A 25,630-nucleotide genomic window follows, 5' to 3' on the forward strand; every position below is an offset into this window, starting at 1 on the left:
TTATAGTGTATTATTGTGTCATAATTTGTCTGACTAAAACTAAATACTTATATATTTGGGTGCAGTATTTCTTGTATCAGATCCTTCGTGGGTTGAAATACATACATTCTGCAAATGTTTTGCACAGAGACTTAAAGCCTAGCAATCTTCTCTTGAATGCCAACTGTGATTTAAAGATATGTGATTTTGGGCTAGCTCGTGTCACTTCCGAAACTGACTTTATGACCGAATATGTTGTGACAAGATGGTATCGTCCACCTGAGCTGTTGTTAAATTCGTCCGACTATACTGCAGCAATTGATGTATGGTCAGTGGGTTGCATATTCATGGAATTGATGGACAGAAAACCCCTGTTCCCTGGCAGAGATCATGTACACCAGCTGCGTCTTATTATGGAGGTATCTATTGTTCACTATCTACCCCTTCCATCCTTACACTATCCCTTCCCCCCTTACACTGAAGAGATAAGTTTACTAAGTTTTTGTTCTTTTATCTCATTTTCCTGTTTCACCTTTTTGGTACTAGCTGTTTTGTGCCAAACCATCTATAACTAAAGAGAGGCATTAAGTTGTAGATCTAGGAAACGAGAAGGAGAAGGCATACGGAGTGTACTTTTATTTTTGAACTGCTGCTTCTCTAGACATCAAGCATTACAAGTAATCAACTTAGTTTTCTTCTCAGCAACTGTTATGCACATATGCAGTATTTATTGTTAAGAAGGAAAACAAATTAACCTGCCACTCTCTTTCCTCTCAAGTTATTAACCAGATGATCAATGTATGATTATTTTGTTTTATGAATATATAGTTTTTCATAGTAATGACCAAGTTTCTTTTAGTATTTTATGTCATGCTCAAATTTATAGATGTGACTACTTTTACTAAATTATTCTGATGACCGGAACTTGCAGTTGATTGGTACTCCTTCAGAGGCTGAAATGGAGTTTTTAAATGAGAATGCAAAACGATACATCCGGCAACTTCCTCTTTACCGTCGACAATCATTTACTGAAAAGTTCCCACATGTAAACCCGGCTGCTATTGATCTTGTCGAGAAAATGTTGACTTTTGATCCCAGAAGGAGAATAACAGGTGCGAAGTTCCAGACAAGTCTCTCTCCTAGCTGCATTAATCAATTCTCTATCTGCATTTTACACCATTTCTTATGTGCAAAAGTGTCCAGGTGTTTTCTTGCAAGAGATCAATCAATTCTTCTTTTTTTTCTCGTCAATATAGGAAAATCTATTTCAATGCATGGTTTAAATCTTTTGATATCACCAGATAGTCAGCCATCAACGACTTTTAATTAATGCGTATAGAGGAGTCGCAAAGTTTATCAACCTTGAGCTCAAGGATCATGTCGTGGATCTGCAGCATCCTCAAGATTGAAAGCCAGGAAGAACATGGTTAGAAGGTGGAAAACTAAGGAGAAACTAACTCTGTTTTTGTACCAGGAAATGTAGATATATAAGCATTATCTCGCTCTTTGGTAAAGAGAGGTTGGTTGTAATAATTCCTTAGAATGATATAGCATTTAAAATAGGAAGGTTCATGAAATGTTCCCCTCAACTCAGCAGTATAGTGGCATCTAGAACCAATGTTATCAAAAGCAAAAAGCGCAAAAAAGCTCTAAGGTCTGTTGGGGCTTTAAACGCAACACACGAATAAAATGTGGTCTTTAATTGAAAAAAGCGCGAAGGGGAAACATACAAATATATATATGTTTAGTCCAAGATTAATAATTATAAGCATGAATGACAAGCACATGAAAAAAATATTATGATAAAATGAAGTATCCATTTTTAGTGTTGAAGAGGCTCAGTGGAAAGGAAAAGTATGCCTTCGAAAATTGATGACAGCACTGAAGCGCACATTAAGCGAGGCGAAGCGCTCAACACGTTTTGAGCCTCGCTTTAGGGCTTAAGCGCACCTTTGATAACACTGCCCAGAACCTTAAAAGAGGATCATCCCTACTCTAAAGCAGTACAAGAGAGCAAATGTCAATCAAATACCCTTCGACAATCTGCTGTCACATCTTTTAGAGGAGATATTCCCATAATGGAGCCACAAGGAGTGAAGGAAAATGGCTTACTCAAAAGGTGCATTACTGGATTCCTTGGAGAGGAAGCCCACAGAGAACCTACCATTTCAGATATCAGGAGATTGGCATCTCTCACTTGGAAGGCTGCTTTTGGAGTGAGCATATACGATGGCTGGACACATGTTCCTATTTGAATTTCCAAATAGGTGTATGGCAGAGCAAATCCTACAGAAAGAGTGGAGATAGAAGAAGTTTAAGATTCACCTTGAATGGTGGAGCCCCTCAACCGGCTGCTCTCATAACTCTCAGACAGATTAAACTATGTGGATCAGAGCATTGGGTATTCCATTACATCTATGGTCACAGAAGATTTTTACTGAAGTTGGGAATCTTTGTGGTGGATAGGTTTCTATGGAGGAAGAGACGGACCTAAAAAATCATCTAAGTGGGCAAGAATACGAATTTCAGGAGATGGCCGGAGTTGTCCTAACGATGTGATGATAGAAAGAGATGGAACCGAGTTCTTCATTCCAATCTGGGTGGAGAAGGAAACTCGATTCGATGTAGAAGCATTGCAGCTGCTGGAAATCGCCGGAAAATCTGTTGGTCCAAAGCTTTCTTCAGACCTTAGGGCAAACACAACCTATGAGAAAGAGACAGGACAAGAGGATCTCCTTGAAGCAGGCGAATCAGAAAGGAGCACATGAGAAGTTCAAGTGAGGGGCCAGCTGTAACAATTTGAAATCACGGCTGGAAAGCACGTGCAAGCAAGATGGAGGGTTCAGAGATTTTTAATACAAGTTTGAGCCATTTTATTAGGCCTTAAGGTAAAAATTCTTTGGGAAGATAGAGCAGCCCAAGTCATTCTTAATAACTTAAACACCTTACCCAGTGAGAGATTTTTTGACCCACTAATAAATGAGCTGTTTGTGGAGATTTCAATATAATTAAATTCATTTCTGAGAAAAGAAATTGCAAAAGAAGAACTACAACTGTGGTAGAGTTTTCAGATTTTATGGAGGACATGAATTTGATGGAACTTCAACCGGAAGGTGGCACTTTCACTTGGTTCAAGGGAGATAACCACGGTATTGCTTCTAAAATTGATAGAATCCTAACTCTGAAAAATGAGATGACAAGATTTAGAAATATCAAACAAGTCCTACTACAAAGGCTTGAATAAAATCATTGGCCTGTGGTTCTTGGGATCAAAACAAATCTTATTTCAAATTTGATAATGGGTAGCTATTCACTAAAGCCTTTGTAGACAGAGTCAGAGAATGATGGAATTCTTGAGTTTTCAGGCGAGCCTACTACATCTTAACTCGCAAGCTCGAAGCTTGAAAAGACAACCTGAAGGAATGGAGTAGAAGCAATCACGGGAATGAGTGTCCATAAGGTTCAATTGTTGAGTCAACTGACTAATCTGGTTGCTTTACAGGATAGCAGATCCCTTACAGATGAGGAATTAGCTTTGAAGGCTTCTCTGCTGATGGATTATTAGGAGCACATTAAAAATGAAGAAATTGCTGGGAACAGAGATCAAGAGCCCTTTGGCTCAAGGAAGGTGATAGAAACACAATTTTTTTTTATAAAGTTGTCAATGCTCACATGAGATGGATAACATTGACCCATTAGTGATCCAATATGAACCAGGAAGAATAAAGAGAGATTATTAAATTTTACTAAAGTTTATCCACAGACAGAAGGAAAGAGGCCTGCTTGCAACCTCATTAAGTGCCGAGTCATTATTGATGAAAAAAGGGGTCCCTACAGGATAACTTTGAGGAGTAAGAGGTTTTTGCTTTTCTGAAGTTGTGTTCCATAGACAAATCCGTCCAGGTTGCTGCACAGTGAGTTTTTAGTCAAATGTTAGGAGGTACTGAAGCAGCAGGACATCATGAATACTTTCTAAAATTTTCAGTCACATGGAATTTTTGAGAAAAATTACAATGTGACCTACATAGCTTTGGTCTCTATGAAGGTAGGTGCTAACTGCTAAGGAGCTGATAGATTTTAGGCCTATAGTTTTGAAGCTGATCGATTTTAGGCCTATAATTTTGATAGACAACATATACAAATTACTTTCCAAAGTACTGGCATAAAGGATGAAAAGGGTGATAGACAAGTTGGTGGACTCTCAACAGATGGCTTTAAAAAAGAAAGACAAGTCATGTATGTTGTCTTAATTACCAATGAAGTTGTTAATTCTAGATTCAAACAGAATAAGTCATGAATTCTGTATAAATTAGACATTGAAAAGGCCTAAGATCATGTCAAATGGGAATGTTGGTTAAAGGTTCTAGCTTGTATGGGTTTTGGAGAGAAATGAAATAAATGTATAAGTCACCATATTTTAACTGCCAATTTTTCAATTCTTATTAATGGATCCCCTGAGGGATTTTTTCCAGCTCAGAGGTGTTAAAGGTAGTGGAGATGAGGATGTTGCGATGGATGTGTGGTCATACCAGGAAAGATAGGGTGAGGAATGAGATTATTCGGGAGAAGGTGGGAGTGGCTTCGGTGGAGGACAAGATGCGAGAAGTGAGGTTACGTTGGTTCGGACATGTGATGAAGAACGGTTCTGATGCTCTAGTGCGGAGGTGTGAGATACTGACTATGGATGATTTTAGGCGGGGTAGAGGTAGGCCGAAGAAATATTGGAGGGAGGTGATTAGGCATGATATGGAGCAATTATAGTTTATGGAGGACATGACCTTTGATAGGAAGGTGTGGAGGATGCGGATTAGGGTAGAGGGTTAGGGGGTGGGAGTGCGTCGGTAACAGTAGGGGGTGTTGTTTATTTGTTTTTAAAGTTTATTGTTCGTGGGTGGAGTGCTGTCTATGGTTTCAGATATATAGTTTTTAGTATTATCTTGTGGCTCTAGTATTATCTTGTGGCTAGCGTTGTTAGTTTATTTTGCCTGTACAAGTTTATATGCATTTATGATTTATGTTTGCTATATTGTTATTGGTTCTAAGTCGGGGTTCTATCGGAAGCAGCCTCTCTACTTCACCTAAGGTAGTGGTATGGTCTGCGTACACTCTACCCTCCCCAGACCCCACTAGGTGGGAATACACTGGGTATGTTGTTGTTGTTGTTGTTGAAGGTCTAAACAATATGGTCAAGATTTCTGGAACCAATGAGTGGAATAAAGGCTTGAGGTGGCAATATTAGCATGGAAGTTGTACACCTCTAGTTTGCAGATGATACCTTAATGTTTGTGATGCGGAAAAGAATCAAGTAAGATTCTTAAAGAGCAATTTTGGTATTATTTGAAGGAATGTCTGGTTTGCATATAAATTGGAAAAAGAGTTGCATGTATCCTATCATGAAGTCCTTGATATGGAACTACAACAACAACAACAACAAACCCAGTGTATTCTCACATAGTGGGATCTGAGGAGGGTAGAATGTACGCAGTCCATACCACTACATCCGAAGAAGTAGAAAGGCTGTTTCCGATAGACCCCTGGCTCAAGAAAAGGACCGAGACCGTATTGAAATATCGCAAGCATACAACATGATAAAATAACAACGATACAACAACCTCAAATAAGTACATGAACCAACAAAAGGCACCCCCTCCCCCAACCCTAGCCCTACCAACCAAGCTACATGAAACTCTCCTAACTCCAACGTATGACTTAACCACATCCCTTAGCCCTCTACCCTAATACTCTTCCTCCGAGCCTTCCTATCAAGGGTCATGTCCTCAGTGAGCTGTAATTGCTCCATGTCACGTCTAATTACTTCTGTCCAGTATTTCTTCGGTCTACCCCTACCCCGCTTGAAACCATCCAAGGCCAACCTCTCACACCTACGAACTGGAGCATCCGTGCCCCTTCTCATCACATGCCCAAACCATCTCAACCTCTCTTCCCGAATTTTATCCTTCACCAACGCCACTCCCACCTTGTCCCGAATAGCCCCATTCCTAACCCTGTCAGCCCTTATGATATCTCATATCCAACGCAACATCCTCATTTCCGCCACCTTCAACTTCTGGATGTGAGAGTTCTTAACCTGCCAGCACTCCGCGCCATACAACATAGCCGGCCGGACTGCAACTCTGTAGAATTTTCCTTTAAGCTTGAGAGGCACCTTCTTATCGCAAAGGATTCCCGAGGCGAGCTGCCATTTCAACCAACCTGCCCTAATACGATGAGAGACATCCTCGCAAATCTCTCCATTCCCCTGAATCATAGACCCAAGGTACTTAAAACTATCTCTCTTACACACCACCTGAGACTCCAGATTCACTATCACCTCGTCCTCTTGCCTCGTATCACTAAACTTACACTTCATATACTCCGTCTTTGTCCTACTCAACCTGAAACCTTTAGTTTTCAGGGTTTGTCTCCAAACCTCCAACTTATCATTAACACCTCGACGCGACTCATCAATCAAGACTACATCATCCGCAAAAAGCATACACCATGGCACCTCACCTTGAATACTCCTTGTCAACACATCCATAACCACAGCGAATAAAAACGGACTAAGAGTCGTGCAATCCAGTCAGGACCAAAAAATGGTCAGAATCCCCTCCCACAGTCCTTACCCGAGTCTTTGCCCCCTCGTACATGTCCCTAATCGAATGAATGTACGCCATAGGGACCCCTCACTTCCAAGCATCTCCAAAGAACCTCCCTAGGACTTTGTCATACGCCTTTTCGAAGTCAATAAACACCATGTGAAGATCCCTCTTCCTCTTTCTATACTGCTCAATCAGTTTCCACACTAGGTGAATTGCCTCAGTCGTCAAGCGACCAGGCATAAAACCAAACTGATTCTCCGAAATAGACACTATTCTCCTCAACCTCCGCTCCATCACCCGCTCTCAAATCTTCATCGTGTGACTTAACAACTTAATACCTCGGTAGTTGTTGCAACTCTGAATATCACCCTTGTTCTTATAAAGAGGAATCATCGTGCTCCATTGCCACGCCTTGGGCATCTTAGCGGACTTGAAAATGTTGTTGAATAAGTCGGTCAACCCCCTCAACCTCTTTCTGCTAGCAAACTTCCAAAAATCCACCAGAATCTCATCGGGCCCCATCGTCCTGCCTCTTTGCATTTTGCGAATAGCCTCACTAACCTCCTCCACCTTAAAACGCCGATAAAAACTGAAATCACGAAATTCTTCGGTGTGCTCCAACTACCCTAATACAATGCCTCTGTCCCCCTCATCATTCAGGAGCTTATGAAAATACGACTGCCATCTTTTATTAATATGGAACTAATGTCTAATTCTTGGTTGAGAGATAAGGACCCTGCTTACTATTTCTCTTGGTATGCCCTAGGTGCAAAATCCAGATCGAGGAGATACAAAATACAGTTATTGAAAAATGTGAAAAGAAACTAACTAATTGGAAGTCTCAGTATTTATATCTTGGGTATAAATTTAGTACTTGATGCCTTTTTAACTTGTATGATGTCTCTTTTATCCATCCTAGTTGGGATCATCCAGTGACTTCAGGCTTAGAAGAAATTTCTTATGGCCAGGGAACAAAGATAAAAGGTTATCTATTTAGTCAATTGAGATGATATCCTACTTGGGAAAAGGCATGATGCGATAAGCGTCAGGAGTCTTAAGCTGCAAAGTAGGCTCTCAAGCTAAAATGGCTGTGGAGGTCCTCTCAAGCTAAATATGGCGACATTAACAAGTGGATGTCTAAGTAAGTGCACTTAACATATCGAATTAGTTTGTGGAGATCCATAAGAACACTTTGCCAATTATGAGGAGACACTCCTCCATTATGGTATTGAATGGGTGTAACACTTCATTTTGTGAGGATAACTGCCCAGGGAACTTTTCTTTGACATTCATGTCCTGACCTTACCTCAATAGAAAACAGTAGCAGAAGTAGGACTAACTATGGGTAGTACATCCAACTCAGGAGAAAAATGTTTGGCAAAGTGTTTAAAATGACAGAATTTTACAAAAAATGGGAAGAATTCAAAGGTATTCAGAATGGAGCAGACATACCATGGTGGAAAAAAAATAGTAGGTTTTTCCAAAAATGAGCTCAACATACAAGCTTTGGAACTAATCCAATCAACAGATGGTTCAAGGCCCTGGAAACACATATGAGAAATGAAGATTCCACACTAGGTAGCATGTTTCAATTTCACATGACTGCTAGTAAGGGAGGTAGTTTTGACACAATACAATCTCGAAGGAGAAGTCAAGGCCCTGGAAACACATATGAGAAATGAAGATTCCATACTAGGTAGCATGTTTAAATTTCACATGACTGCTAGCAAGGGAGGTAGTTTTGACACAATACAATCTCGAAGGAGAAGGATATCCCTTTATTCAAATGTCATTTTTGTGGTTAAAAAGCTGAGACAATCAGTCATCTATTTTTGTAATGCATGGTAACAAATCATCTATTGAAGATTCTCGTGGTTCTCAGAGGCACAACTTGGACAATGCCTAGTATGATTACTGAAGTTCTTTTTAGCTAGGAGGCTAGAGCGGAACATAAAACTAAATAATTCAGCCATAAATACTTGGTAGATGCCGATTGAAGTTCTGTGTTTTTCCCCAGAAACCTTGTTGTGATACAATAAACTCCCATCTCACAAATTTGCCCCTCCCAAATTCTGCTATCCCATAAAATGATGATGATGTCTCCCGGTACCTCTAGCTTCCAACTGAGCATATTTCACCTTTCTGTTGGCCCATATGTTACCTTTCAATTTTGATTCTTGTAAGCAATAGATATCATCCCTCCCCACTTGTAAATCATGTTCTTAATCAACAGCCTCTTCCCGGGATCATTGAGCGCCCCCTGGCTTTAAATTTTAAAGCTCGTTTGGGATCTTCTCTTTAGGGGGTACTAGTGCACTTATGGTGTGGCATCTTCTACTACTTCTCTTTTGCCATCAATAATGATTCGGGGCATAAATACATATTAGATGTCGATTGAAGTTGTGTTTTGTTCGAATATAAGCAGGAATAGGAATATTATATAGCATCCTACTTGGAAAAAGATTGTAATGTCAGTGCTCTAGTTGGAAAAAGAGTTTAATGCAGTGTCATAAATAGGATCTCAATGTATTGATTTAGAGACAACCATTCAATAATATATTTGTCCTATATTTCTCACATGGTATTAGGATCTCAAATTTTTTAGTGACCTCGTCAATCGACTCTTTATTTTTTGAAAATCAGCCACACTACTAGGTTCAGAACTTTCTAGCGACAAAACCTAGTCAGAATCTTCGGAAACAAGTACTGCACGTGCCCTCACACGCCGCCAAAAGCATATTTTCTGTGGGCGCGTCAGATCCACGCTGACGCGTGAGCAGTTTTCGGCCATTTTTGGCAATTCTCTTTACAGTAGGGTCGCCTCTTCAATCTGAGGTTGCCCATGTAGTTATTTTTTGATTGGGATCAAGTTCCGCCAGGCAGATCTAATTTTTCGGTGACAGAGCACTTTATTTCAAATTCCGACTACTGAACACTTTTTTCCCAGATTTTGGCAACATAGTTTTTGCTCGATTTAGTCCTATGATTAAGTATGAACTCTTAATGAGGAGATTAGAAAATCAAACATCAGAGTCCATGAAGAATTGGCGAGGGGGAGGTCGTTTTAGAAGATTTTGACCTAGGTGTAGTTATTGTATAAAGCTTAGACACACTCGTGACATATGCTATTCTCGACCTAAGTGTACTTATTGTAATAGGCTTGGACATACTCACGAAATATGCTAATCTTTGTATAGTCGACCACCAAAAAATGCTCATGTTGCTCGGTATAACGCCACAGGTAATAATGGTATATTTATCTGAAAAGGAATATAATGAGTATATTCAGTATAAGCAAGTAAGCAGGGTATCTCTACTAGTAGCCTCAACTGCATAATCTCTTACCTTTGGATCATAGGTTGTGGACTCTGGTGCTTTTGATCATATTTCTGGTGATAAATCACTTCTATCAAATATTGTTTATTCATAGTCTCTTCCAACTATCCCTTTAGACCAAACCAAAACAGAAGGAGTTGGACAAGCTAATCCCCTATCCTCTGTCACTTTAAATTCTGTTGTTTATGTCCTTGGTTGTCCTTTTAATCTTGCATCGATCAATCGTTTGACTTGTGCCCTAAATTGTGGCATACTATTTCTTGAGGACTCTTTTATTATGCATGACTGTAGTACGACAAAAACAATTGGCGTAGGATATGAATCACAAGGCCTCTACTACCTTACCTCTCCTAACTCCATAGCATTTCCAGTTATAGATTCTCCAGACGTAATTCACAAATGTTTGGGACGTCCTAGTTTGTTCAAGTTACAAAAGATGGTGCCTAGTTTGTCTAGTCTATCAACATTAGATTGGTAGTCGTGCCAACTTGGGAAACACACTCGGCTTACCTTTTAAGGTAGTAGTGAGAATCGTGTAGAGTTCATTTTTTTCTTAGTTCCACTCTGATATTTGGGTCCTAGTAGAATCAGTTCAACTTCGGGGTTTCGTTATTCTGTAAGCTTCATTGATGATTAGTCAAGATGTACTTGGATTTTCTTAATAAAAGATCGCTCTGAATTATTTCCTATATTCAAGAGTTCTTGTGCAGAAATAGAAAATCAATTCGATGTCTCTCTTCGTACCTTTCATACTAATAATGCCTTAGAATATATGTCCTTCCAATTTCAACAATTTATGACTCATCAAGGAATTATTCATCAGACTTCTTGTCCGTATACCCTTCAACAGAATGGAGTAGAATGGAGTAGCAGAGAGGAAGAATAGGCACCTCATAGAGATTGCTCGCACTCTTCTAATTCAATTCCATGTTCCGCTGCTCTTTTGGAGCGATTCAGTTATTGCATCTTGCTATTTAATTAATCGAATGCCCTTATCTTCTATTCAAAATCAAATTCCTTATTCAATATTTTTTCCTCAATCACCTCTCTACTCTCTTCCTCCTCATGTCTTTGGGAGTACATGTTTTTGTTTATAACTTCACCCATGGAAAGATACAATAACCCCTCGTGCTCTCAAATGTGTTTCTCTTGGTTATTCTCGAGTACAAAAGGGATATCATTGCTACTTACCTGTTCTTCGTCGGTACCTTATGTGAGTTGATGTCACACTCTTTGGTTCTCAACCTTATTTTACATCTTATGATCTTGATTATCGTAATATATGTCTGAGGTCTTACCTATATCGACTTTTGAGGATCCTACTGTTACTTCTACTTCTCCATCCATAGTGCCACCAGTCTTACCTACATCGACTTTTGAGGAATCTACAATACCTTCTACAACTTCATCTACATCTATAATGCCACCACTCCTAACTTATCATCATCGTCCACGTATGACATCTGGCATGCATGATTCCTATCCTGCACCCGACCCTGCACCTACTACAGACTTATCTCCTTCGATTGCACTTTGAAAAGGTACGGTCCACTCTTAATACCAACCTTCATTATACCCTTTTAAGTTATCATCATCTATCATCACCTCATTATGCCTTTATATCATCCTTGTCCTCTGTCTTCGTCCCTAAATCCACAAGAGAAATAGTTTCTCATGCAAGATGGCGACATGCTATGATTGATGAGATGTTTGCTTTACATACGAGTGGTACTTGGAAGCTTGTTTCTCTCCCTTTAGTTAAATCAACTGTTGGTTGTCGTTGGGTTTATGCAGTGCAAGTTAGTTTGGATAGCTTAATTGATCTCCTTAAGGCTCGCCTTGTTGCCAAGGGGTACACTCAGATATTTGGGCTTGATTATAGTAATACTTTCTCTCTCGTGGCTAAAATAACGTTTATTTGTCTTTTGCTATCCATGACTGCTGTTTGACACTCACCTTTTCTTTCCAGTTGGATATTAAGAGTGCTTTTCGGAGGAAGTTTATATGGAGCAATCACCTGGTTTTGTTGCTCGGGGGAATCTAGTATGGTGTGTCAACTGGGTCGTTCACTTTGTGGTCTAAAACAATCTCCTTGAGCCTGGTTTGGAAAGTTCAACACAATATTTCAGAAGTTTGGCATGATTCGTAGTGAGGCAGATCACTCTGTTTTTTATCGACATTTTTCTTCAAATCAATGTATTTATTTGGTGGTTACGTTGATGATATCATTATTATTGGCAATGATCAAGAGGGTATCATTAGTTTGAAGTAACACCGCTTTCAGCATTTCCAAACTAAAGAGCTCGGCAGACTGAAGTACTTTTTAGGTTTTGAATTTGCTCAGTCCAGATTAGGTATTGTTACTTTGCAACACAAATATGCCTTAGACATTCTTGAAGAGAGAGGAATGATGGGATGTAAACCTATTGAAACTCAGTCCAGATCCGATATTGAATTTGCTCAGTCTAGATCATGTATTGTTATTTCGCAACGCAAATTTGCCTTGAGACATTCTCGAGGGGACATGAATGATGGGATGTAAACCTATTGACAATCCTATGGGTTCGAATGCCACTCAATAATCCTGGAAGATATAGGCATCTAGTTGGTAAGTTGAATTATCTCACAGTGACCATAGTGACCACACCTGATATTTCCTATCCTGTGTGTTGTATGTCAATTTATGGATTCTCCCGATGATAGTCACTTGGATGTGGTTGTTCGCATTGTGCGATTTATTAAGTCAGCTTCAGGTAAAGGACTGCTCTTCGAGGATCGAGGTCATGAGCAGATCATTGGATATACAACCGCTGATTGGGCAGGATCACCTTGTGGTAGACGTTCTACATTTGGATATTGTGTTTTACTAGGAGGTAATTTGGTGTGCAGGAAGAGTAAGAAACTGAGTGTGGTTGCTCGATCTAATGCAAAAGCAGAATATCAACCAATGCCGATAGCCACTTGTGAGCTAGTTTGGATTAAGCAGTTGTTGAGAGAGTTAAAATTTGGAGAAATTAGTGAAATGGAACTTGTGTGTGATAACCAATCGTCTCTTCATGACGCATCAAATTCAGTATTTCATGCGAGGACTAAGCACATTGAGATTGATTGTCACTTTGTGAGAGAAGATATTTTCTAAGGATATTGTTACAAAATTTGTAAAATTGAGTGATCAGCTTGCAAATATTTTCACCAAGTCCCTCAATGATTCTCATGTTAATTACATTAACAAGCACGGTACATATGACTTGTATGCACCAGCTTGAGGGGGAGTGTTAGAATATGAGTAGGAATAAAAATATTATGTAGAATCCTACTTTGTCCTAGTTGGAAAAAGAGTCTAAAGTAGTGTCTATAAATAGGTCTTCAATGTAATAATTTAGAGAACAATTTAATAATATTTTTCTCCTATGTTTCTCACATGTTTTTTCCCAGGAAACCTTATTGTGATACAATAAGCCCCTATCTCACAAATTTGTCCCTCCCAAATTCTGCTATTCCATAAAATAACCTCTGGCTTCCAACTATGCATATTTCACCTTCCTGTTGTCCCAGAGTTCTTTAATTATATTTTGTCACCTTTCAATTTTGATTCTTGTAGGCAATTGATATTATCCCTCCACTTGTTAATCATGTTCTTAATCAACAGTTGGGTTCTTCTCTTTAGGGGTCACTGGCACTAGTGCACCTGTGGCGTCGTCTGCCGCTTCTCTTTTGCCATCAATTGTCATGAACATATTTAAAGCCACCTTCTCACAACCTTGGAAATGGACTCCGAATTCCTTGTTCAATATCTTCTGTTGAGTTGACTTGTAGGATATCCTCTACCGTGTCATTCCCCTCCTTTTCTTCCAACTGTAAATTTTCCCCTTCATGTTTAACCAAAATATCCTTGTTTTCAGTGTGTATAATTGACAATTTGACATCGCATCATCATCAAATTGTTCGTCGGCCATCAAGAGATCATTGCATGCTTCGTCAAGAAATCCTGGGTTGAGAACAGCGTCTGCTTCTATCACCATTGAAGCTGTCCTGTTTGCTTCTATCTCCATTCTGAGAGGGTTTGTGGACCAGCTGGTCCAAGCCCAAATCCTTTTTCTCCTTTGTTCTAATTTTAAGTGGGAGGTCACTTGATAAGTGGGATACAAAAAATTTTTGAACAACCCATGTGGACTTCTGGTTGTACAGCTGTTGGCAGCCTGGATAAAGCTGTTTCAGAGCTATGAATTGTCCATTGGTTCGAAGCAAAATCCAGATCCTCTTCTCCGGCAAATTTCTTCTCGTCTCCGATGTAGGACCTCATCGGAGATTCATCCCATTTTTGAATGATGTATCCAGCTCCTTCAAATTCTATTCTCTCCTCCTTCGGAATAAGGTCTCTCCTACCCTTCACAAGAATCCTCCTTGCCCAATTTAGATGATTCCGAAGTTCTGTCTCCTCCTCCGTCCTTATCCATCCTCCACAAAAATCCCCTACCGTTTTGAAAACCCTGATTGACCATAGGTGGAGTGGTAAACCTACCAATGCAATTCATGTCTGTTTCATGGTTGCTCTTGACTGGATGGCACCTGTAGTTGGTGGCCACCATTGGAGTTGCAATTTCTGTTTCTTCCAAAACCAGCTACCTCTGAGTACATGTTCTGCAGCTTTCAAGGAGGCAAACTCTAAAAGGAAACCGTTGTTCCCCATATCATAGATCTTTAACTCATGATCTTGGTTCCAGTTCATTCTAGCCCATCTGAGAATCTCCAAAAGAGTCGGATTTTCCGAGCCGTTAACTAGGACCTGGCCGTAAATGCTCCTGCTCTAAGGATCATTTTGAGATAACTTGGCATCTCCCCCAATGTGGATGGTTTCTGCCTTCTCTTTTGTGATCGCTGCGTCTATCCCTCTGGAGATTCATTTACTTCTCCTGACAGTCCATAGGGGATTTCCTTAGCAGCCAGAATAGGAGATCTATTAATTACCCTTGTAGCTTTGTTATAAATGTCTCCATTTTGCAGCCAGATCCAACCAACCTACATTAAATGCTATTCAGGGGTAATTGGTACTGCTCTGTTTCTTCCTTGTACGCTGATGATGCTTATATATCTCCTTATTGTTGAAATTCCTTGCAGAAAATAGCTGCGTAGATAATTCCTGTCGCTTCCATGTGCATACTATGTTGCCTTTGACTTTTGACGCTTCTTTGAAAGTGTGGCATATCCATTCCATTGTCATTTGGCTAAAACTTGATCTGCTCATCATATTTCTTCTGTGTTCAGTCCAGTCGTACCAATTTTCTCCATGAGAGATGCTTCTAGAGAGATATCAAACGGTTTGAAACCCATCACAAAATAAATGATGTCATTTTCCATGGTTGAGGTATCACAAAATAAATGACATCATTTCCATGGTTTGAGGTAGGAGGGGAGTAAGAAAGAAAGTTGATGGTTAGCACGTAAGGTGTTAGCTGGGGAAAAGAAAGAGAAGTTTTCTGGTGCCGATGCCACCAGAAGGGGAGGTTCTACCCTCCTAGAAAGTAGGAGAGAGAACTATCTCGGTATTCGTGCCTGAGGGATAACTTTTCATCTGGTTGCTTACTTTTCAATACAGTTTTTTTCTTTTGCAATTGTGGCAGCCTGCAGCGATAAGAATCACACAAGGAATCCTAAAATTATATGCAAATCAGTCAATATTTTCAGATGAGGAGAAGAAAAACCCAAGTATTTCTTGCGAAAAAAATAAGCCAGGGAGAAGGGCCGAGGCACGAACCACGGATGAGAGACGGTGGAACCATGGAATAGAAAAGGAAGAAGCCCAATTTTGATTTTTACAGATGACTCATCAGATACTTACAAATGATTTATTTATACTTTTACCCAAGAAGTAATTAACGTTGGAGATGGGGAATGGTGCGAGACATGCAGAACCATTTTCTAAGGATGATCTGACAATTTCTAATGCATCGGAATTACTGGGTGATGAAGATAACAACATGCAGGTGGTTAATCACGAAACTGAGGGTGCAGGGGTTAATTTAATAGGAGCTGATATGGGTGAATTTCATCAAGGCAACTGCTCTAATGAACGAATTTCAGTATTTGAGGATGCTCTTCCTCTACAATGTAAAGACACACTCAGAACAAGATATTGAAGACAAGTGCTTCACTTTGGGTACAATCCAATGTACTCAAACTTAGCAAACTATTTGGGGTTGCTTTTGAAGGATTTGATGAGGTGGTTTTTGATCTATTTCTCAGAATTGATCAAAAGAGGGGGGGGGGGGGGGGGGGAATTAAGGCAAAAAAAGATGGAGACAACACCGCTCAAAGCAAAGAACACAATTCCAAAGGAGATATGAATTTGGAATTTCATGTCGAAGTTTAAAGAAGGGAAATCAAGAAACAGGGGGAGAATAACAAACATAAATACTTAGTGAGAGTCAAAATCCTTTCTTGGAATGTGAGGGGGGGTGAATGGGGAAGATAAAAGGGGGTTAGTGAGGAAACTGATTTCAACAGTGGGGGGCTGATATTTATGTTCTGGTGGAGACAAAATTGACAGGATCAGAGGTGATTGGTTTCAATCAATTATGGCAAAATAGATGGATGGGGGAATTTCACGCGGATGCTATAGGTAGGAGTGGTGGTATTGTGGTTATGTGGGACAAGAGAGTATGGAAAGGAGAACTAGTGTCAGCAGGTAATTAAATGGTAACTTGCAAGTTTGAAGGAATTAATCAGGCATTCACTTGGTTTCTTTCAGCTGTGTATGCTTCTTGTGATCCATTAATTAGAAGAGAATGTTGGCAAGAGTTCATCAACACCAAGGAAGAGTGCAGTGGACCTTGGGTAGTTTGTGGGGATTTCAATGCCACAAGATACCCAAATTAATGGTCAGAAGGGTACAGAGTTACTGGGCAAACGACTGAATTTTCTGAATGGATTAACAATGAAGCTGAGTAGAGCTGCTGTAGTGTGGCGTTGTGAAAGACTTCTAGAAGCTTCCGAAATAAAAGGTAAATTTTTCAAAACATGGAGATGCAGAGATTTAACTACCCTCAAATATTGTTTCTAAGTACAATAAGTATGGTAGATTTGTGTCTGTTATTACTGTCAAAGAGGAGCTGAGATCTGTTATTGTTCTTCCTGAAATTTCATTCAATGCGGGTTGGACTGACCTCTCTAAGAAGATAGAGGTCTTCATTAATAAGGATAAGATCTTAAAGAAAGAAACTACAAATCCAGAGAAGGAAATCATTAGTGGAACTACAAATCCATAGAAGGAAATCATTAGTGGTATGGTGCAAAGCTCCGGCGAGGTTCAGCTGAAAGTAAGGTATTGAACAAGTTGATCGAACAAAAAGTACATCTTAGCTTGTACCTCGAAGGGACTTATCACAGCTAGAACCTTTGTAGACTTTGGTCCCAAAGGAGGTGGAGCTTTGTACTCTGGGTAATAATCTACAGGAGTGCAGTGATAAAACGGGGAAAGGTGAACAAGTGGGCATCACTGAAGGCCGCGTGTTTCAGACCCTAGTAACAACAGGTCTAACAATACCCGCCCCAACGAGTTTCACCTTGTCCTCAAGGTGAAAGTGTGGAAACTGTGCATCAATGACTTCATAGGATTCCCAGGTGATAAGAATCGGGTTACTTTGATAAATAAGAAAATAATGCGGAAGCGAGAAATGCTAAGATTAAAGACAATCTGTTTGAGGGTGATAACTGGAGCTCAATTTGAGGTTAGTACTAGACAAATTGAATATTTCTTGCCAAAATTGGCTGACAAAAACTCGATCTTGATCCGACACAATTGATTCGGGAAAACCATGCAGATGTACAACCTCACGAACAAATAGCTCAGCGACACGCTTTGCTGTATATGGATGAGATAAGAGGAGAAAATGACTATATTTAGTGAAACGGTCCACCACAACAAGTATAGTATCATGTCCCGTTGCTTTTGGTAACTCGCTGATGAAATCCATAGCAATGTCATTCCAAACTTCAGTAGTAATAGTAGTAATAGGTAATGGCTGCAGCAAGCCAGTGGGACTAACGGCTTCATACTTATTCCACTTGCAAACTTGACAACTAGCCACAAAGTTTTGTACATCCCTTTTGATTCCATTCCAATACAACACTTGTGAAATGCGTTTGTATGTGTGGAAAAAACCTGAGTGTCCAACTGTAGGCGAGGAGTGAAATTCCCTAAGGAGCATGGGAATGTGTAATGATGAACGAGGAATCACCCGCCGACTTTTGAAAAACAAGTAGCCATTTCCTAGAACATAATTCGACCGTGAAGCCGAATCTTGAAGCAAATCTTGTGTTAATTGACGAAGTTGATCATCCTGTTGAATTTTGGTGGAAAGATCATATAAGGTACTGCTGCGTAGAATAGAAAAAGCGATGAAAAGAAATTGGCGGGACGATGCATCAGCTGCCTTATTTTCACATCCCGGGCGACTCTACTTGCTGGAATAAGCTAGTTAACCATCCTTGCTATTTTGGCTGGATCCGCTGAGACTCCACTTGCTGGAATAATATGTCCTAAATATTCCAGTTGTCCAAAATGACATTTTTTGATTAACAACCAAGTTATAAAGTTCTAAAATTTGTAGCACCTCCCGCAAATGTTTCAAGTAGGAAATTTGTACTATAAACTAACGTGTCATTAAAAAAAACCAATACAAACGTAAGTAAGGCCGAAATATTTCAGTCATCAAGGCTTGAAAAGTAGATGGAGTGTTAGACAACCCAAATGGCATAACCAAAAATTCTTAATGGCCTTCATATGCACAAAAAACTGTCTTTGCTACGTCCTCCGTGCAAACCCAAACTTGATGGTATCCCAATCTTAGATCCAATTTTGTAAATATAGTTGCACCCCCAGTTTCATCCAGTAATTCGTCGATTGCTCGAATTGGAAATTTATCAGGAACAATAATTTTATTAAGGGCTCGATAATCCACACAAAATCACCCGCTACCATCTTTTTTGCGAACTAGAAACACTGGTCTGGAGAAAGGACTTGTGCTTGGTTGAATGATACCAGCTACAAGCATTTCTGGGACAATTTGCTCAATCTCATTTTTCTGGTAATGAGGGTAACAGTATGGACAAATATTGGGTGGATTAGATCCCTCATTAAGTAAGATAGCATGATCATGACTCCTACTAGGTGGCAACCCTTTTAGTTCCTCAAACAAAGTTTTGAATTCTTGTAGTAATTGCTGCAAATTCAAATTCTCTTGGTCTTCCTTTGTTGTTAACTCATTCAGGTCAACACAATACCCTTCTCCATCATTTTGCAATGCTCTAAATAGAGTTTTGAGTGGCATCACTGTTCTGGACAATGAAGGATCTCCTTGAACAACTTGTGTTTGCCCTCCTATTTGATGTTTCAGCGTCAACGTCTTGAAATTAGCTTGAATATCTCCCAAGGTCTCCAGCCACTCTAATCCCAACACTACATTGACATTTCCCAAATAAAAAAAGGAAATAATCTTGTGTTATGCTTAGTTTATCAATCCACAATTCCACTTCTTTGTAGCTGCCCTTACTCTTTACCTGCTGTTTGGTTCCTACTTCTATCACAACTGTCTTAGTTTTTGTTTGCTTTAGCTCTAATGCCTTAACCACTGTGCGAGAGATAAAATTAGTTGATGCTTTGCTATCAATCAACACGATAACCTTCTTTCCCAATATTGTTCCCCATAGTGTTATCAACGACCAGCGCCATGTCGCCAATGGCGAATGGCGAGGCAAGGCAGTGTCGCCAATGGCGAATGGCGAGGCAAGGCAGTGTCGCCATCTGCCTACGTGGCAATGCGACTTGCGAAAGGTGATGCCAATGCGAGTATGACGAGAATTGTGAAATGGCGACGAGGCGAGGCAAGGCGCTAAAGGCGACGCCTTTTTATTTTTACTTTTTAAAATTAAGGTTTTAAGGATAAAAGGTAATTTTAGGATTTATTTTCATTTTGCTTTAACTGTTATCACTGAGAGCCGACTGCGACTATGAGTGATTCTGACGGCTCCGGCAGGCGGCGACTCCGACAGGCAGCAACTGGTAAGTTATTTCTCTGTTTTTTTTCCATTCTCTACTTTTTTCTTCTTGTTTTCTGCACTGGTCAGTCGTTACTCATAGTCTACTAATTTCTTCTTAATTTCTATTTCTTCTTGTACTTTTTCCTCTGATTTTCTCCTCTGTTTTTCTTCTTCTACTTCCTTTTTTTTCACATAGAGTAAAAGATTAGTATCTACTGTCTACTTTTAGTTTTTGACTTGAAATATTCGCTAATATATTATTGTTATTGAGATGTTTGATTATTTATATATGCAATAAAATATTTTAATTTTTTTGGTATCAATTGTCGCCGCACTTCTAAAAGGCGATCGCCTCGTCGCATGGCGAGGTAGAGCCTTGGTGCCTCTTGTTGCCTTTCGCCGTCCTAAACACCAGTTCCCCATACCTTCAAAGACTTCTTTGTGGTAAATTCTGCAACACCTTTTGATCCATCTTTAAATTTATTATTTCCTTTGAATGCTCTTCTTTATCTCTATGATCGTTATCCTCTGCTGCAACAATAAGCAAATTTAATTGTTTTCTGTTGCACCGATGATTGGGGCAATATTTCTTATCGTAGCTAAAACAAAGTCCTGTTCTTAATTTATCTTGATGCTTTGCATCAAATAGCCTTTTGTATGATCCTCCACGCATTGCAGCATTTTTAGGTCCCGGTTGTATAATTTCTCCTTGCTTATGCTCTTGAAAATGTCGTGGTACTATTGGAACTGTTGTACAGGTAAAATGATAAGGTGTTATGGCTACACGTACATGTGGACTTGTAACAATTCCTATTCGACTATTGTCAGTCATTCGTGGTACTGTTGTAACTGTTGTATGGGCAGAATGATAAGGTGTTGTGGCTACATGCACATGTGGACTTGTAACACTTTCTATTCGACTATTGTCAGTCACTTGAAAATGCATCGAACCCTTGGAAGTGTGAGACATATGTCTGGGAAAGTGGGCTTGGTTGAGAGCCCAATTCTTTTGTTCAATACGCTGGCTTCGGTCCATAATTTGGGTTAGAGTTCTTAACTTGTTAAGACACAATTCTGCCTTGATCGCTCCTCTTAGTCCATTTATAAAAATCCCTATCAAAACTGCATCACCGACATCTTTTAATGGTGTCGAAAGTAATTCAAAATCTTCTCTATATTGGGCCACACTTCCAGTTTGTTGCAGTCCTATCAACATGTCATTTAAGTTTTCTAACTGTGATGGAGTGAATCGTTGGAGTACGACTACTCGAAACATATCTCATATGTAAGGGTTCCTTTCTCCCCCAATTGGAACCAATTTAGGGCTCTACCTTCAAAGCAAACAACAACAATCTCCAGTTTTTCCTTGTCATCAATGCCATTGAAATGAAAATAATGCTCTGCGTGTTAAGCCCGCCCATATGGGTTGTTACCGGAAAATAAGGGCAGTTCCAGTCTTTTAGAACGTGTTTCTTCACGAAATTGTGGCTGAACTTCCCGGAATTCATCGCTTCTACGATTGTTGTTGTTTTCTGCCATTATATTTGTGTCTTTAATTAGATCTGCCTGAACCTTTTTTTTCCTTTCATATGTTGAAGAATTTCAGCGTCATGTTCATCTTTATTCTGCATCTAGTCTCGTAATTTCTTCGTGTCACATACTGAACCAATTTCCTCTTGTACTTTGTCCATTGTCTTTTCTAATCCTTCAATCCTCCTGTCCATTTTGGTTGAAACCATTAAGGCTTTGATACCAAAATTGTTAGGAATCCTACAATAAATCTGTAGACTTTCAGAAGCAATGCAAGAGTAGAAACAACACTTCAACTATTATTTAATGCCACCAACTAGTAGAACTAGTTTTACAAATAACAAATAGAGAATACTTCAACAACCAAGGTACTTCGAGGAACCTTAACCTCCTAATCTGCTAGAAAATGCCAGAAAATCCTACAAATAATCTCGCAATCTTTCTTTCTTCCTAGTACAATATATCACAAAACAAATGCCTAAACTGCTAGGAAATGGCTAGAAACTACTAGAAATACATACACAAAATAATTAATAAATTAAACAGATACATTGAAGGGTTTGAAGTCCCAAGTACAAGACTGGTGGAATTCTTTTAATGTGACAAGAAGAGCAAGACAAAAGTTAGCAACAAAACTGAGTCTTCTGAAAGTAAAACTCAAAGAATGGGGCAACGAGAATAAAGGTAATTAGAGGGCTAGAAAGGATCAACTTCTGGAGCAAATTGGAAGTCTGGAAGTCATACAGGAGGCTAGACCTATTATCGTTGATGAGTTACTAGTACAAGCACAATGGGCCATGGAGTATGAAGATGTGGTTAGGAATGAGGAAATCCATCGGACACAGAGATCCAGAATTCGGTGAATCAAAGGGGTAACACAGAGTATTTCCACAGAATGGCCACTGCATAAAAGAGAATCAACACTATAGATTCTTTGATGATCAATGAGATTCTATCCTCAGATACTATGGAAATAAAGAGTTCCATTGTGGATTTCTTTCAAAATCTGTTCAAAGAATCTGAAAGTTGGCGACCAGATTTGAATTATTTTGATGTTCAAACTGTTACTATGGAGGAGCAACAATGGCTTACAAGAAGGTTTGGAGAGGTGTTAGAAGGGATCAAAATATGTGTAGTAGACGAGGCACGGGGCCCAGGGCCCGGATGGCCCGGATGGTTACATGATGTTTTTTTTTTCAAACTTTCTGGGAAATTGTAAATTGTAAATGGGGATTGTATGAGGACTTAATGTTGACCTTCCACAACTTCCACGCTCACCAGAAATTTGAAAAACGTTTTAATGCTACTTTTGTAGCTTTGATTCCAAAGAAGGTGAGGGCAAATGATCTGAGAGACTTTAGACCAATTAGCTTGATCACATGGGTGTACAAAATCATAGCCAAGGTTTTAGCAGAGAGATTGAAAAGGGTGATAAGCAAGCTTGTAAACAAACATCAAATGACCTTCATTCAAGGTAGACAAATTGTAGATGTTGCTTTAATTGCTAGTGAGTGTATTGACACTAGAATTAGAGATATACCGGGGGTTATGGACAAGTTGGATATTGAAAAAACGTGTGACCATTTTCAACACTCTTAGACAAATGGGGTTTGGAAATAGATGGCTCAATTGGATAGACTTTATATTAAAACCCCCAGGTTCTCATCCTTGTCGTGGGAGAACTTACAGGTTTTTTTCCAGCAGAAAGAGGACTTAGACGGGGGATCCTTTATCTCCATTCCTTTTTATTCTAACTATTGAGGGATTGGACAATGTAATGAGGAAAGCTTCGCAAAATAATTGGATTAGTGACTTCAATATTAGAAACAGTGAAAATAAGAATATGGGGTTGACACATTTATTGTATTCGGATGATACAATAGTTTTCTGTGAAGCAATTTCACAAACCAGGAACAATTGTGTTATTTAAGGATGATTCTAGTAGTTTTTGTGGCTTGCTCCAGACTCGAGGTTAACTGGAGAAAAAGCAGTATCTTTCTTGTAAAAGAAGTTCAACAATTACAAACACAAGCAAATATCTTGAGGTACGAGGTAGAGAAGCTACCAACATTTTATCTAGGCATGTCATTGGGAGAAAACATAAAGCAATTACTATTTAGGATGGAATTATCGAGAAAACTGAGAGGAAGTTGGCCCTCTGGAAGTCAGTACTTTTCATTGGGAGGTAGTGTCAGTTTGATAAACTCTGCGCTAGATTTCCTACCAACATATGTGATGTCCCTTTTCCCTTTACTTAGAGGTGATCAAAACTCTGGATGCTTTGAGAAGGAATTTCCTTTGGCAAGGAAATAAAATTGAGAGCAGTTTCAGTTTAGTAAATTGATAGCAGTTTAACAAGGAAGGAATTATGGGGGTTTTGCGAGCAAGGAGCCTCAAGTTACAGAACAAAAGTTTGCTAAGCAAATGGCTATGAAGATACAACCAAGAGGAGCATGCACTATGGAAAGAGGTGATACAATACAAATTCAGCCAAGAAAGACAATGGTGTTCAGGTGATGTAACACCACCTATGGAGGTGGAGTTTGGAGGACTATTAGAAGCTTTTGGCCAGCTCTAAAAGCTAATACAAAAGTTGAGAAAGGGAAAGGTTTTATCCCAAAAAGAAGACTGGACTGGTCAAGGATCTCTTCAAAGTTTGTTTCCTGGACTTTATTCTATCAGTATGCATGCTGATAGCAAAATCAGCGAGTTGTGGTCTCAACAAGGGTGGAATTTGCTCTTTAGAAGGTTGTTAAATGACTAGGAGATAAAAGGGGTAATTGAATTACTGAATATGGTCTCAACAAGGGTGAAATTTGCTCTTTAGAAGGTTGTTAGATGACTAGGAGATAAAAGGGGTAATTGAATTACTAAATATGATAGAAGGCTTCCAGACACTAATTTGGAAACAGTCAGTCTATTATGGGGACAACACCCTGATGGAAGATTCTCCGTCAACAGATTGTAAAAGTGAGGCCTATTTGTAACTGGAGAAAGGAAACCAGGGCCACAGAGTGTTGCTTGGAAGAGTATGGCTCTTACTAAAGTGAAGTGTTTTGTCTGGTTGGTAGCTAGGAGAGCCTGCTAGACTCATGAAGCATTACAGAAAAGGTGCATTAACGTAGCCTCTAGATGCTTTATTCTTCAATTTAGCTAGCCTAAACTTGTGTATGTCAGAACACACAACAGACTTATTGAGGAGTTGGATCAGAAGGGGAGGCTGCAAGAGTCAAAAGAAGTGGTGGAGGACGGTACCTGCTTGTATCTGGTGGTGGAATATCTGGAAGGAAAGGAATCAGAGGATTTTTGAAGGAAAAGAATGCTCAATACAGAAGATTAAATGGAAAGTAATGACTTAAGTATTTGGTGTAAAGAATAAAATATAGAAGAGGAAATTTAATTAGTGGATTTCATAGGTTCTTTATAATTATTTCTGTTTTTTTCCTTCTCTGTAACTAGTTTGGAGGTGGCCAGCATAGCCCTTAACGCTGAGGAATACAAATTGCTAGTTTTTTTTAAAAAAGGAACTATTTCTGTTACAAGCAAAGGCAAAAATGCTCCTTGGTACTTATCACGACCAAACAGGTGAAATAATTTTGTAGAAGGTTGGCTGCCATAATCCGTGCCCATCCTTTTCACCTGTATGTTTTCATTCGGAATTCACTCTGTAAATCTTTTTACTTTTTTTTTTTATGGAAAAAAGGGAGCTCTTGCGTCAAATATTATGTATGTTGTTTTTTTGGTCATCTTTTTTACGTGAATGTTGTGCACTGTGTTTTCTGTTTGTGAGGAAATGTTTGTCTTATTTATAGTCTATTGGAAACATGCTTCGTGGTGGTTATGTGTCTTGCTTTGTTTTCTGTTGTTCAGGGATCTACTCTTAGTCCCTTTTTGTTTGCGTTAGTGATGGATGTGTTGACGCGGCGTATTCAAGGGGAGGTGCCGTGGTGTATGCTTTTTGCAGACGATGTAGTTCTGATAGATGAGACTCGAGGGGGTGTGAATGATAAATTAGAGGTGTGGAGGCAAACTCTTGAGTCTAAAGGGTTCAGGGTGAGCAAAAGCAAGACAGAGTATGTGGAATGCAAGTTTAATGACGTGAGGCGGGAGAATGAGGTAGTAGTGAAGCTGGAAGCACAGGAGGT

The 25,630-nt window shown here is 39.5% G+C and overlaps 1 protein-coding gene across 2 annotated transcripts in view; it reads left to right on the forward strand.

Moving 5' to 3' along the window:
- The window catches only part of LOC107863616 (mitogen-activated protein kinase homolog NTF4-like), a 32,713-nt gene that overhangs the window by 3,478 nt on the left and 3,605 nt on the right, over positions 1-25,630 (forward strand). Inside the window, exons 4-6 of one of the 2 annotated variants that reach the window (XM_047407912.1) lie at positions 66-398; positions 911-1,091; positions 11,887-13,325. In XM_047407912.1, coding sequence (XP_047263868.1) covers positions 66-398; positions 911-1,091; positions 11,887-11,897 — 525 coding nt within the window. In that variant the 3' untranslated portion in view covers positions 11,898-13,325. 2 annotated transcript variants of the gene reach the window in all.

The sequence above is a fragment of the Capsicum annuum genome, chromosome 3 (genome assembly GCF_002878395.1).
Source record: "Capsicum annuum cultivar UCD-10X-F1 chromosome 3, UCD10Xv1.1, whole genome shotgun sequence".
Lineage (NCBI taxonomy): Eukaryota > Viridiplantae > Streptophyta > Magnoliopsida > Solanales > Solanaceae > Capsicum > Capsicum annuum.